This window comes from Lissotriton vulgaris, unplaced genomic scaffold (assembly GCF_964263255.1).
Source record: "Lissotriton vulgaris unplaced genomic scaffold, aLisVul1.2 SCAFFOLD_695, whole genome shotgun sequence".
NCBI lineage: Eukaryota > Metazoa > Chordata > Amphibia > Caudata > Salamandridae > Lissotriton > Lissotriton vulgaris.
This window is the reverse complement of record NW_028244086.1, coordinates 714,884-729,267: the sequence shown is the minus strand read 5'-3', so window position 1 is coordinate 729,267 and position 14,384 is coordinate 714,884. Positions and strand designations below refer to the sequence as shown.

The 14,384-nt window shown below is 48.0% G+C and overlaps 1 protein-coding gene across 1 annotated transcript in view; it reads left to right on the top strand.

Moving 5' to 3' along the window:
* LOC147668159 (E3 ubiquitin-protein ligase TRIM39-like) overlaps positions 1-14,384 on the top strand; it is a 155,922-nt gene that overhangs the window by 25,532 nt on the left and 116,006 nt on the right. Inside the window, exon 3 of the mRNA XM_086948738.1 lies at positions 775-1,005. Coding sequence (XP_086804864.1) covers positions 775-1,005 — 231 coding nt within the window. The remainder of the gene's footprint in view (positions 1-774; positions 1,006-14,384) is intronic.

Sequence of the window (14,384 nt, the reverse complement as noted above, 5' to 3'; positions counted from 1 at the left end):
TAACACACAGCCTCCTGCTCCAGGCCACATACCTCACCTGATAACTCACAGCCACCTATCGTAGGATTGGACAAGATATCTAGCCAACCTCTTCACTCAGGCTCTATAGGAATTTGTGAATTATCTGTAGAAACAGTGTGGTAAAATTGTTTTTTCTGCTAACTCTCCATTCGATAAAAGAAAACACATAATATCTTTATCATTTTGACCTTGAAATTACCACATTACTGATTCCCCATCACTCTGAATGAGGGATATAGTAGGATACCCCCGTGGCGTGTCTTTCTGGGTGATCACATCCAGTGTCCTGGCAGGACAGCTGCAGGCCGCACTGCCCAGAACTTGTTTCTTCCATCCCAAGTACTGAAACTTCCTGGCCCTACCTCTTTTACATTCTCACGTGCCAGTCACATCCACTCACACTTGACTTCAGCCAGTCTCTCCACTCAGCCTGTCTCTGGGTTTTTCACTGTCTCTGCCTGCGGTTGGTTCTCTTCATTGCACTCTCTCCATGGATCGAGGTTCTCTGCAGCTTCACAAAATCTGACATCTATACAGGGTGTGAGGTTTCTGAGGAAAGGGGGAGGGCGGGAGCGTGAGAAGGTCGTAAGATGATAGAAGGGAATGTAGTAAGGGATGCTGTTCAGAAATGAGGAAAAGCATGCCAGTGGTCTAATTTTTAAAGACCCCTCCACCATCCTGCTGGACCCCCACTCTAAGAAGGCTTGTAAAAAGCATTTTAATATCTGACCAGTTTTTCTTTGTTTCTGACAGATCAAGCTAAGAATTGAGAAGACGAAAATTGAATCTGAGTTTAAAAAACTGCGGCAGCTGCTGAAAGAAAATGAGGAAGCACTGCTCAGGAGACTGAAGGAGATGGAGAAGAAAATTACCATGGTAGAAAATGCAAATATCACCCAAGTGTCCAATCAAATCACCTCTCTCAATGCCCTGATTATGGAGATAGTAAAGAAGTGTGAGGAGCCAGCGTGGGAACTCCTGAAGGTGAGATACAGTTTGGTAAATAAAACAAAAGAAGGAAGTGAAATATTCATATGTTGTGTGAAGCATTACATGTATGAGAGGAACACACATGATCTCCTGGCTTGGTCAATGCACAGTGACGCCATGCACACTGACAGCCACACTCAATATACAGACATGGATAATTTACATTGGCCTACTTGATGCTGAAAGCTGACATTTACAGTGACCTTTTACAGTGTTATAAACAAGTTAATGTAACACATCAAGCACTTCCAGTTATCATACTTCATAAGCTAGGCCTAAGTAGTAAGGCGACCTTTCACCTACATTCGTCCTACCTTTCTCTACATACCGGCACTAGCGCTGACCTTTTGCCTAGTTATGTGCTGTATAAATGTTGTGTGGTATTCTTCGAAACTTCCCTCATTTATTATGCATGAGGATTCTTAGTACCATATCTTAATCCCCTGCAAAGTCTGTAAAATTAACTCTGTACAAAAGTCACCCCTAACGTCATCCTTGGACGACATGCCTACTGTGCTTTATAGCAATTATTGATTCAAGCTAATTTACATAATTGCTACCATAACATATCGATCGAGGTAGAACCCCTGTGGGTACCTTTTTGGGTATAAAAGAACTACTCCTCAACTGGGCATTCAGAGGAGATGTTTCCAGGCTGACACTGGATCCTGCAGGCTGATATTTCAACGTGCAGCCGTCTTACATCCCTTGCGGGGTGCCCAACCCGAGACCAAGATGGGGTCCTTCATTCTCACCCACCAAGTAATGGGGTTGGCTCTTTCCTAGGGGATTCTTGGCTTTTACACCCACATATATGCGTCACATCTATATACCTGTTAGGTGCATTTAGGTACACTTAGATATGGTCTGCATTATTAGGGGTGTGCTAAGATTAGTGTTTTATATATGATTGCATATATTCATTTCTTTGGCGCCATGGTAGAAATATATCTACTTTTTACTCTTTTGGTGCTTGTAATCTTATACCTTTGCTTCTGTCTAATGGATGCTGCAGCACATATGTTTTACACTAGAATGGCACAGGTTCAATAAATGCTCATTGAAAACGTCACCGTCATTTATTCTGTGTAGCTCTCTGAGTCTAAGTGAGCACAATGGACAGAGCGGAAAATACTATACTGTTTCCACGATCCCTGCGAGGTCAGGGTTGTCTTATTCAGAGGTTCCCAGAAACAATTTGCTCCTTGGTAATGTTAGGGGATTATGGATGCATTTTGAGCTAGCAGGACTATAGAACAACATATCCTGTTGGGGTGTCAGGAATCAGTCTTGACACCAAGCACTTAGCTGATGCTGCCCAACAAATGCGCAGATCCTATGTATTTTTAGGAACTACACAACATGGCACCGCCAACGTTGATTTGGTTTTTATTTAATGGTCAAATCTGAGTAGTTAAGTTGTGCTTTCTCAGAGACCCCTATTCACATTTAATCAGAGACATCTGAGTGGGAAGGGAAATCTGCCTAAGCTGAGTAGGTACACCCTATGTATAGGCTGTAGGTTGAATCAAGCTTGATGGATTATAGTTCCCCATATTGTGCAAATCTTTATCTCTTTTTTCTTACTTCCCCTTACTGTGGGTCTTAGTATGGCATACTTAGTTTGGAAACCCTGAATACATACCCTATGTTTTTGAGATCTGCAAGTGATCAATGCATTTGCACTTCATCACCTTGTGAATGATTTTGCACTTTATTGTTCTCATTCAAAATGGGAGCTTGGTTTAAACTGCCTAGAAGGACTACCATCCAGAAAGTGGAGAAGGCGATCAATGCATTAACACTTTAATAATTTTATGGCTGATACTAAATTTTATCGTTCCATTAATTAAGTGTGCCCTATAGTGCCACTTTTAAATATCATTTTTATTTAAAATTGGTTTTAACAAAAATTAACACAGTTGCTAGGCAATAACATTGTGATCAACATGTGTGGGTTTGGACTATTACATTGTATTATACATGAATTTGGTCTGTGTTTGATATATGTATTGCATAAAGCTGTATCTTTTATGATTTTATAAATCGAATAAAGATCGACTACTACTACTACTTCCCCTTACAATTTCTAACAATGGGGATGCTGGCACCAGTGTTCCAAGTACAGAAGATGGTGAGTTGGAAGGTGCTCTTAACATTGTGAAAAATTGCAGACATGCAGTAACTCTGAAATTATTGCAACATTACCTCCAGGCAACAGACTGTAGTGTTACCTTCATGATTGAGGCACACGAATCATTCAGAACAGAGGTATTCTATTCATGGGTTAGATTCTCGCATGCAGATGCACACACATTCTTACATTGAAGGTGAAGTACCAGATGAATACTTTCCATATGTGGACATAGAGGTCCCGTTAACACATCAAGAACATATTAATTGGTTTAAAGGCGGCCTCCCCCTCACCACAGCAGATGTGAGACTCGATCCGCTCAGCAAAGAAGGAGTGACCGGGCCGGTCCATGCGGCTTTCACACCGCATCCAGACAGTGATGCATTACCAGCAGCAGAATTATGTACACTTTGCAAAGACATAGTAAAACTATACGGAAACCTCACACAGTTCGTGATGTTAACACTCACACTACAACCTGCACAGGCTGCTCCAGTTGGTCAACATCAATTGACTACCCCCACTATCAGCCCACAAACGCGGAACGTGATTATGGGAAGGATGCCCACCAAGCGGGAGCAAATCCTGTTCTGGATCCTACAAAAAATAGCACAGCTGGAAGCAGTATTTCCCCATAAGGTCCTGCAGGAAAAACAGAGAATGTTAACAATTTGCTTGCCAATGGGGATGGATCCCTCAATAAAGGATTGTACCACTTGGGGTACAATTTTTGCTGCAGTGTACATCAGAACTCATGGTACCTCCTCAATAGCAGTTATACCCGATGTATTTAAACAAATACAAAATGAGTATGGGGCAGAACCTGCTTTGGACTTGGTGAAGAAACTGATGGGCAACTTTTCCCAAGTATCAGCAAGTATGTTAAGTAACATAAAAGGGGAGGCAGCAGCGGTGACTATACGTCAACACTTAAGGGAATGCACTCCTGCACAACAGGAGAGAGAACTACATAAGATTAGATTGTAGATTTTTTCCTTAAACGCCCTAGTCCTGATGAGGCCTGCTACCTGTGGGGCTGACACGCGTCGACTGTATTGGAGGACACTTATGTGAATTTAAAGAGATATATGAATAGTTTGAAAGTCCCGAAAAACTGTGAGGTTGGAATAGTACACGTCGTTGGACTTTCTGGTGATCTTTTTTGAATAGGAATGCTCTTGGTCTAAGAAATGGAAAGCATCCTCAAAGCACTAATAGGGCAATAGGGGATAGGTGGTTTTTGTTTTGATTAGGTTGATATAACAAATTCGTTGTTGTAGAAAAAACATTGTATTGTACATAAGAAGGATTTTTTGTATATATGCATACATGAAGAATTGAAAAAATACGTATATAAAAATGTTTTGTCTCTAAAAAAGTAATATTTTGTTTTAACTGCTTATTTGGACTATGATTTAAAATTACATTTGATTGATCAAGCAAGTAAAATGCATAGGAAGGAATAATTTACGTTTTTCTTCGTCCTAATATATAGTAGTATATTTGTCCCAAAGCATTGTTTTGCATGTATTTCTGATGATGTTGAAGAGCGCAGCAGAAGTAACAATAGCTCGCGTGAGACGCTGATGGAATTTCTGGTGACAGCAGCTTTCAATTAACACATCATGGTGAAAACACCTGATACACAGGTAAGTGTCCCACATCATTTACACGTAATAACACTCCAATTGGAGGGAGACATACCCAGGAAAGTTAAGAGTCTCTTTTGGGAGAACCTGACATATGGATACGACATCCTTTTGGCTGAGAGAGATTGGCCACCTGAGTTCATCATGGATTGCCCCAAAGGTGAAGATGTAATTTTACTAGCATCCTCCTACCTCGTTCCAGAGTCACCCAAACATTCATACGCGCACGAGTGGGCGTTAGCGCAGGCTCCGGTACTTTACCGCAATCGTGTAGGGTGGTATCCTGAGTCACCTCACCACGAAATACCATTAAAACTACTCCAACTCCACAGAGGCAGTACTCAAAAAAACATAAAGCAAAGAAACAAGTCAGGGAGATCTGAGATCAACTTGAATACCAGGGTGTGATTGAAAATTGCACCTCTTCAATGAATAATCCTTTGTTTCCCGTAATGAAACCCGACAATTCATATTGTCTAGTTATAGACTTCCGGCATTTAAACACATTAACATGAACATTTGCAGTACAAAATGCACACAGTGCCGCATTAAAGAACAATATTGTGCAGATAAAATACAAAACAACACTTGATATCGTAAATGGATTCTTCTGCCAAAATATAGCACCTGAAAGCAGATATTTTACAGCATTTTCAGCCCTAGGCACACAAAGCCAAGGGTATAAGTACAGCCCTGTGTTGTTTTCAGCAAGAGTATCATAGTTACTTCAAAATTGTGATGAGGAGGCATTGTCCTATGTAGATGATATTTATCTGACGGACGATGAATAATTGGAGCACTTGAGCAGGGTGAACAACATCATTCTAGGGTTCGCCAGTTTGGGCTACAAATTCAACTTTAGAAAATCAAAAATTGCCAACCTCAATGTCCTGTTTTGGGGATATAAGCTCTCAAGTGAAGGGAAAAGCCTGGCAGCTAATTGTTTTGAAAAATGTGCGCTTCTCCAACCTTCAAAGACGCTTTGAGTGAAGCAAAGGTATCTTCATGAGTAATTTGTCAAAGTATTCGGTGTCAAGCAGTACGAGCCGTGTCCGGCTGTCATCCGAGTCTCTGCGGGATAACCAACGTACGTTCAAATTACTCTTGAAGATACTGTTCCTTCACTCAAAGCGTTAACCAAGTTATAATAGGCGGTCCCCTGAGGATGAGGCCATTTCACTTCCTAAATTCATCCCACCACGGACGCACTTTTGCTGACCAAGGCCTGTCGGTGCCCTATCCTGGCACAATATATTCAGCATTACTCCTTGCTCTGAAGATGCCCTTTGTTTGGCCGAAAGGTGTTGGCTGTCTTTAAGGATGCAAACCAAGCGCATTTGAAATAAAAGACAAAGACTTCAAACAAACGAATACGGATTGCTTTTTACCTGTTTACTTTGCTTCGTACTGTTTGCTAACAATATTGCCTCTCATCCTCCCTCTGTGCTTGGTTGTTCTGCTCATCCTGATTTAGGAAGTAAACAGCAATACAGCACAGCATGTGCGATTGTGAAGAGACGTATGCGGGACGGCAAGATCCGTCCAAGCAATTACCAGATGCGGTCTCTAGTAGATTGCAAGGCACAGCTGGCAGAACTAAAAGCCCTGAAACTGGCACTGCAAAATACGGATCGAGAATTCCCCACATTTATTGTGTGCGATTTGTTTTATTGTGTCCAGTCATACAATGAATATCTTCACTATTGGGGCAAAAATGGATTTAGAGATTCCAAAGGTTGCACAATAAATCACAAATTGCTTTGGGAACAGGTGGCAAAGCTGAAAGAATGCTTGCCACAGGCTTGTGTAATTCACACATTGAGTCATCAGCGTATTGGCGTGCACATTGAAGGGAATTCGGTGGCTGATGAAGTGCGAACTGCTGACGTTGCTGCAATCACTCATTCAAGTATGAGAATAGACGGACAGATAATGATAGCTCTCAATGCCACCAATAACAGCTCTGCCTTGCCAAAAGGTTTTCCACTCAAGTACTCCTACATGTTACATGCACAAAACATTCCATATGGTCAAATTTCTGGAGTGGGGGATAGAGTAATACCAAACATGGATTGCAGATTAGGATTGATTCTAGCTGCACATCAGGGTATGTGTTCTGCACACGCAGGTGTCGCTGCAACGATTTTATTATTGAAGCAGCAATATTGGTGGCCAGGTCTGTCAAAACAGACCAAGAGCCTTGTTCTCAGGTGCAACATCTGTCAGCAGATGAAAGGTTCCACCATAGCACGTCCACCACAGAGACCATTACTGATATCAGACAGACCTCTTGCATGAGTCTATTTGGACCACTGCAGCCCCCTACAATCTGACGGGGTGCATGTGTCTATTTGGACCACTGCAGCCCCCTACAATCTGACAGGGTTTACAATTACATCTTGGTTGCAGTGGATTCATGCTCTAGATTCCTGTGGGTTTGGCCTCAGCACTCGGCTGACGCCCGAACTCTTAAAGAGGATTTACGATTCTTCATTAGGATATACGTAATTGACATATTACATTCTGACCGCGGCCCTGTGTTTAGCTCTCGAGTTTACAAAGAAGTCATGGGAAGTTTGGGTGTAGCCTTGCAGTACTCCACCCCAGGGAAATTAGATCATGGAGAGGAAGAACTGGGACCTATAGCAATCCTTAACAGCTAGAGTATTAGGCTTGAGTGGCAGTTGGGTCAGTCACCTATATTGGGTCCAGAGGGCACTAAAAAACATGCCAAGAAAATCCCTAGGGGGCCGTACCCATATGAGGTCCTGTTTAGGATAAGGATGTGGGTACCTTTCCTCTATAGTGACAGCATAGTGGCGGATGAAAAACCATTTGACATCAATGATCGTTTGGCTGTTTTACAGTAACTGAATGAATTCCGGGCATTACAAAGCAAAGTCCAAGTAAAACGCAGCTCCACTGGGGAAGTGAAAACTGTTCCGGCAAGACCTGCCTGGATCTTGAAGGTCTGGGATCTGGTCAAAGAAAACATTGTGGACAAAAAAGAATGTGTACCATCTTACAGAGTGCCTGCATCTGTCCTGGCTGTCAAAGGAACAAGAACAGTACCTCTGGGGAGGAGCTTCGCTGCCAACCAAGATGGCCGCGTGAGCTCGGAGCTCCGAAGACCTCCCGATCTCCCGAATTAATCCTGCTATCTATCCTGTCCCACGATGGTGGGAATCGGTTGCTGAGCCGGGCCTGATGCGGCTCCCGTTCCCGGATTGAAAATCGGACATTCCTAGCCTCAGTTGTGTCGAAGATCCCGGAGGCTCCTCCCGCACCGCTTGTGCCAGGGTGAATCGTAGCGGTGTCCACACGGTGTTCCTCCCTGCCAGTGCTTCTCCTGCCCGAGGCGTGCACCTGAGCTCCGATCGCCTTGCTGGCTGATCCTGATTTTGGACCCCGAAATCCGTACTGTGTGCACTGGTAATACCTCGCTGGACTTCCCCCCCCCCCCAACATGGCGGGCAAGGGTGGCTCGGATGTGGGCAAGACTCAACGGATCAATCGGAAGCCGTCCCAATCCCAGTCTACTATTCCCGAGCGCTTTTCCCAGTCTAAGGGATCGCCGGTACAGGTGGTTCGAACAAAAGACCCGAGGAGGGATGAATCGCCGGACGATTCCGAACTAACGCTCAGGGACGTCATGGGTGCGATATCGGGGGTGAGGACGGAGGTGCACACACTTCGCGAGGAGCTATCCAGCAAGGTCGACTCCCTGAAAATCGATCTGAATCTCATCAGGACGGACCTTGGGAAGACTAACGACCGGGTGAAATCTTTAGACCTTAAGACATCCAGCCTGGTCACAGATGTCTCGGACATCCAGGCGGAGGTACGCACTTTGAAACAGGCTAATGGCGTACTGGCGCGTCGGCTGGATGAGTTCGAAGGCCGCGCGCGTCGCCAAAACGTCCGCATCACCGGAGTGCCGGAGAAGGCCGAGGAGGACTCTGCTGAACTCTTTGTGGAGGATCTGGTGGTCAAGAACTTACAACCGGGGGGCCTGAGCAAGTTCTTCTCGGTAGAGAGGGCCCACAGGATACCGGGTGGGCCACCCAAGTCGGGAGCAACCCCGCGCCCCATCATTGCGAGGCTGTTCAACTATAGGGACAGAGATGCTATTCTACAGGCTTCGAGGACCGCGGGCCCTCTCCATTTTCAGAACTCGGAAGTAAACTTTTTCCCGGACTTCACCCAGGCCGTTCAGAAACAGCGGCAGAGCTTCGCTGGGGTGAAGCGGAGACTCAGGGAAATGGGCCTGAGGTACTCAATGCTATATCCTGCTAAGCTTCGCATTGAGCGCGACCACCGGACTTTCTTCTTCGACTTTCCTGACGACGCGGGACACTGGCTCGACACCCTACCCCAGGAACGGCCTGAATCAACCGACCGGACGGAGGACACCACCGGAGGAGCGGCAGCACAGGAATGATCTCTTGACTATTTATCTCCCGTGAACTGGGAAGCCGTGAGGTGCTTCGACTTTAGCCATTGATATGTACATTGACTCATTTTGTTATTGATATGGGGGGTGACGGGAGGGGATGGGATGCCTCCTTTCTCCTTCGTGGGCTTTTTGTAGGTTAGTTTAGGGGCGACAGGCACACTGCTAGTTGGGGTGGATTTTAGTCTGATGCAGGGGTGCAGGGTGGGGGGTAGTTGGGATGTGTGGTTTTGTATTTTCTCTTTCTCTACTTTTTTCTCCTGGCTGAGGGATCCTTGTTACGTTGTATCGCTGGACTGGGCGCTGATGTGGGGGGTGGGGGGGGGGAACGCGGAGAGTCCTTGACGATGGGGGGTAAACTGCTTCATTTGCTGAGCTGGAATGTCAACGGGTTGGGGGATCGTATCAAGAGGGGTGTAGTGTTGCAAATGATTAAACGGCACTCTCCAGACATAGTATTTCTACAGGAGACACACTTGGTGGGTCATGCATGTAAGGCCTTGAATAGACGGGGTTACAAAATGGTGGCTCACGCAGGCTTTTCCTCGGGCTCTAGGGGGGTGGGCATACTGGTGCGCGCGTCCCTTCCATTGGAGGTGGAGTCTGTGCTGGCCGATGAGAGAGGCAGATACGTGGCTTTGGTGGGTAGATGGGAGGGCCGCACGCTAGTTCTGGTTTCGGTTTACGTACCCCCGGGGTTGCAGGAGACCACATTCAGGGACTTGGGGGGCGCCATTTTGGGTCTTCCCGAGGGATTGTTATTGGTGGGTGGGGATTTCAATTCAGTTGTCTCAGGGGAACTGGACCGCTTTCCTCCCAGGGTACTTCGCCCTTCCCAGTCTTGGATGCCTGACTTTGTATGTTCCATGGGGATGGTTGATTGTTGGCGTTTGCTTCACCCTACACAGCGACAGTGCTCCTTTCTCTCGGGTGCTCACGGAAGCTTCTCCAGGCTGGACTACATCCTGGCCCCGGCGGCCCAGGCGCAGTCCGTTTCCACCGCGCGCCTCCTGGCCCGGGGCATCTCGGACCACTCCCCGGTTTGGATCTCGTTTGACTTCCAGGTCCCGGCGTCCACGCGGGTGGCCCCCATCAACCCGTGGTATTTTCGCGATCCGAAAACCCGATCTCTCCTGGTCAAGGCTATAGACCGGTACTTTGTTGAGAATACTGGCTCCGTGGCCTCGGCCGTCTCCTTATGGGAGGCCTTTAAAACTGTCCTTCGCGGCGAGGCCTTCTCCCTGATTGCGGAGGCACGCCGTCGCCGCGATGAGGACGTGGCGCGGCTGGAGTCTGACCTTGCAGACCTGAATGCTCGTCTGGAGCAGGGCCCGTCGCCCGACTTGGGCCATGCCATCTCGCTTAAGCAATCCGAACTCCGGGCCACCGCTATTGATGCAGCTAAGGCCTTAAGCAGGGAACAGCAAGGAAGGATCTACGACTCCGGTGATAAGGCTGGGAAACTCTTGGCCTGGTTGGATAAGCGGGAATTGGCGTCCCGGGTGGTCCCGGAGTTGGTGGGAGAGGACGGCTTAACCTTGACGGACCCGGCAGCTATAGCCGGGTCCTTCGCTGAATATTTCGAAGGGGTGTACACCTCCGCTACCTCTCTCCCGGAATCTGCTTCGGCCTCCTATCTGGGAGATATTGACCTCCCCTGCCTCTCTGATCTTGACCGGGAGGACATGGACCGAGACCTGTCGGATGACGAGGTTGCCCTGGCGATTCGCTCGTTACGATCCGGTAAAGCGCCGGGACCGAATGGTATCCCGGTGGAATTGTATAAGCTAAAGGCTGACGCGCTGGCTGCACCGCTGCGCAAAATGTTCCTCGAGGCCCGAGAGCGGGGGGCACTCCCCCCAGACCAGAGACTCGCCACCATAGTGGTGATCCACAAAGAAGGGAAGCCGCGGAACCTGCCCCGGTCTTACAGACCCATATCACTGTTAAATGCTGAACCCAAGATCTTAGCAAAACTGTTAGCCAACCGGCTAGTGGGCGTGATCACGGACTTGGTCCATCCGGACCAGTCCGGGTTCATCCCGCACCGGAATACGGCGCTAAACCTGAGGAGACTCCACGCAGCTCTGGCGCGTGCCCACTTGCTTCGTGACCCGGCGGTTCTGGCTTCCCTTGACGCTACCATGGCTTTCGACTCCCTTGAGTGGAATTACTTGTGGGCTGTCCTAGCTAAGCTGGGCTTCGGGCCTTCCTACATTGGATGGGTCCGACTGTTATATTCTGCACCGCTGGCTAATGTCGCCGTAAACGGTAGACTTTCGACTTTCTTTGCGCTGCACAGAGGTACCAGACAGGGCTGCCCGCTTTCACCGCTCCTGTTTGCGCTAGCGCTGGAGCCCCTGGCGGCAAAGATTAGAACGCACCCCGATGTTTCCGGGATCATGTGGTCGCCTGGCTTCGAGGATCGAGTGTCGCTTTATGCGGACGACATCCTCCTTTATCTTACCTCTCCTCGCCGCTCGCTCATCGTGGTATTCGACCTGCTGGGAGTCTTTGGGTCGTTCTCAGGGTTGGTGATCAATTGGTCCAAATCCTCACTATATACGGTGTGTGGGGACACCCCGCGCCTCCCTCGCGGGTGCTCGATTCAGGTAGCCCAACAGGGCTTCCGGTACTTGGGCATCTACGTGTCGCTGGACCCTCGTGCCCGCTACACACGCAATCTTTTGCCACCGCTAGAGCGCCTGAAGAAGGATGTCGAGATTTGGAAGAAACTGCCTATCTCCTTGATGGGCAGGGCGGCACTGTTTAAGATGATGGCACTGCCCCGCTTCCTATATGCCCTGCAGAACTCACAGGACCCGGTTCCTGCCAAGTATTTTGACGAGATCGAATCCCTGCAGCGGGCACTGTTGTGGGATGGACGGCCGAGAATATCGTTATCCAAACTGAACATTCCCTGCTATGACGGTGGTATAGCACTACCGGATATGCGAAGGTACTACTGGGCGTCCCAGCTCGCGGCGGTCAACCATGGCCTCTATGGCCCGGCGGTTAGTCCGGGCTACGCTATGGACCGATGGCTAGTAGGTGATGGCAATTACTACAGAGCTCTCTACTCCAAGTCGCTGGACCGTCGATTAACGGGCCCCACCAGAACGATGGTGCATGTATGGCGTAAGGTGACAGACACCCTTGGCTGGAAAGATAAGATCACTTTGGCCACTCCCCTGTATGATTCTGATGTGCTGGGGAAATTATGGAAGACCAAGGGCTTTGACCGGTGGGACACCATAGGCATATCTAAAGTTGGTGACATGGTTGTGCGGGGCAGCATCAAGTCGTTTGCCTCGTTGCAACACGAGTACCAGCTGGCGCCGACGGAATTTTTCCGACACGCCCAGCTTAGCCACGCCCTCTCCCCTCACGTCACTGACGGTGATGCCATCCCTGAGTCCTCGCCCCTGGAGGATCGGGTGCTGGACGGCCATATGCCGGACAGTGCCATTTCCTTGACTTACAAGAAACTGATCAATGTGAGGGTGGACTTGCTTGCACGATTGCGGATGCACTGGGTGAATGACGGTATAGAAATGGATGATGAGGAATGGCAGTCGTCGGCCTCTTCCCCCAGGGAGGTGGCCATATCGGCTAGATTACGACTGGTCCAGCTGAAAATCCTCCACAGGGTGTATGTTACCGGCCCCAGGCTCATCCATATGGGGCTTTCCACGGATGGCCTGTGTCGGCGGGGTTGTGGTATGCTTGCCACCTTCCTGCACATTATCTGGGAGTGTCCTGGTGTGGCCCGGTACTGGAGACGAGTGCATGAGGTGATGGAGGAGGTGACGGGTGTGGCCCTACCAGCCGAGGCTCGACGTTGCCTCCTCAATGTGTGGTGTCCGAATGACTATAGTGTAGCCCAGATCCGATGGGTAACCTTAGGTAATATGGTGGCCAAGAGGGACGTTGCCCAGAAATGGGGCGCACCCGCACCCCCGTCCCTTAGCCTTTGGAAGAACAGTATGGACTGGTGCATGGTGCGGGAGAAAACGGTGTATGTGGCCAGGGGCAAGCCCAGAATGTGGAGATCAGTGTGGGGAGCCTGGAACTCTTATCGGGGCGATTTATGTGAACCCCCGCCCGAACCGGAGGTGGACGTCCAGCCCTCCCCATAGAATGTTACCCTTCCCGTGACTCCAGACAGGTCATCCTGACATGAGAACCCCCCCTGTCCTTTCGTACTGCAAATGTGCTCTTGAGTTGAGTTGGATGTGCGGCCCCCGGCCCCCTCCCACTGCGCCCCTCTACTATGCTTGCTCTGTCCTCGGCCACTTCTTTCTTCACTTTTTCTTCTTTCTTACTTTTTGTGCCTCGGCACTTCGTTTCTGGTGGCCTTTCGGGGCCCTTCTCTCTCTTATGGTTTCTCAGTTGTTCCCTATCGAAAATTAAACCTGATTGCTTCTGCGTGCTGTTTTGTACATGACTCTATATGCCACTTTAATGCTGCCTGGCCTCCGGGATGTGCGGCTGAATAGCGGTGTACTTTTTCTACAAATAAAGGTTTTTCAAAAAAAAAAAAAAAAAAAAAAAAAAAAAAAAAAGAACAGTACCTCTTCTGCTGCATGCTAGCTGCAAAAAGCAAGAGATGTGTCTGAATTGATCTGATCAAACCACACCACTGGGTACCCACCAATCTCCTTTCGCTACCATACAGGAAGTTCAGATGGAAAGACTAATAACTTTTGATGAATCAACTCTGCAAAGAGAAGGAGGTACCAACAACGGAATGCAACTTGTCCCAGTTGAAATTGAACAACAGCAAATTACAAATTACACACAGATCTCAATTCGGCCAAATACTGACATCTATATGAATGTCTCGAAACGAGTCGTCTGCCAGTTCCACAAAACCTGCTGAGCTACCAAAGATAGATCAGACAGCGTCTGGCTACTTCATCAACTTAGATGACTTTTCATCGGATCCAGGTGAACCTGAGTCACTGCCTGTTCCCTACAAACAATGAATATGTGAGTTCTACCTTTGGCTGATAAAGACTTATTTTGTTTATCCATGGCTTCAGCTATGGATTGCAATTCGTCTACCTTTTCTAGTTATTCAGATTGGTGTAGTGACCGTCTTTTTCTTCCTTGTAAATAGGCATTACCTACCTGA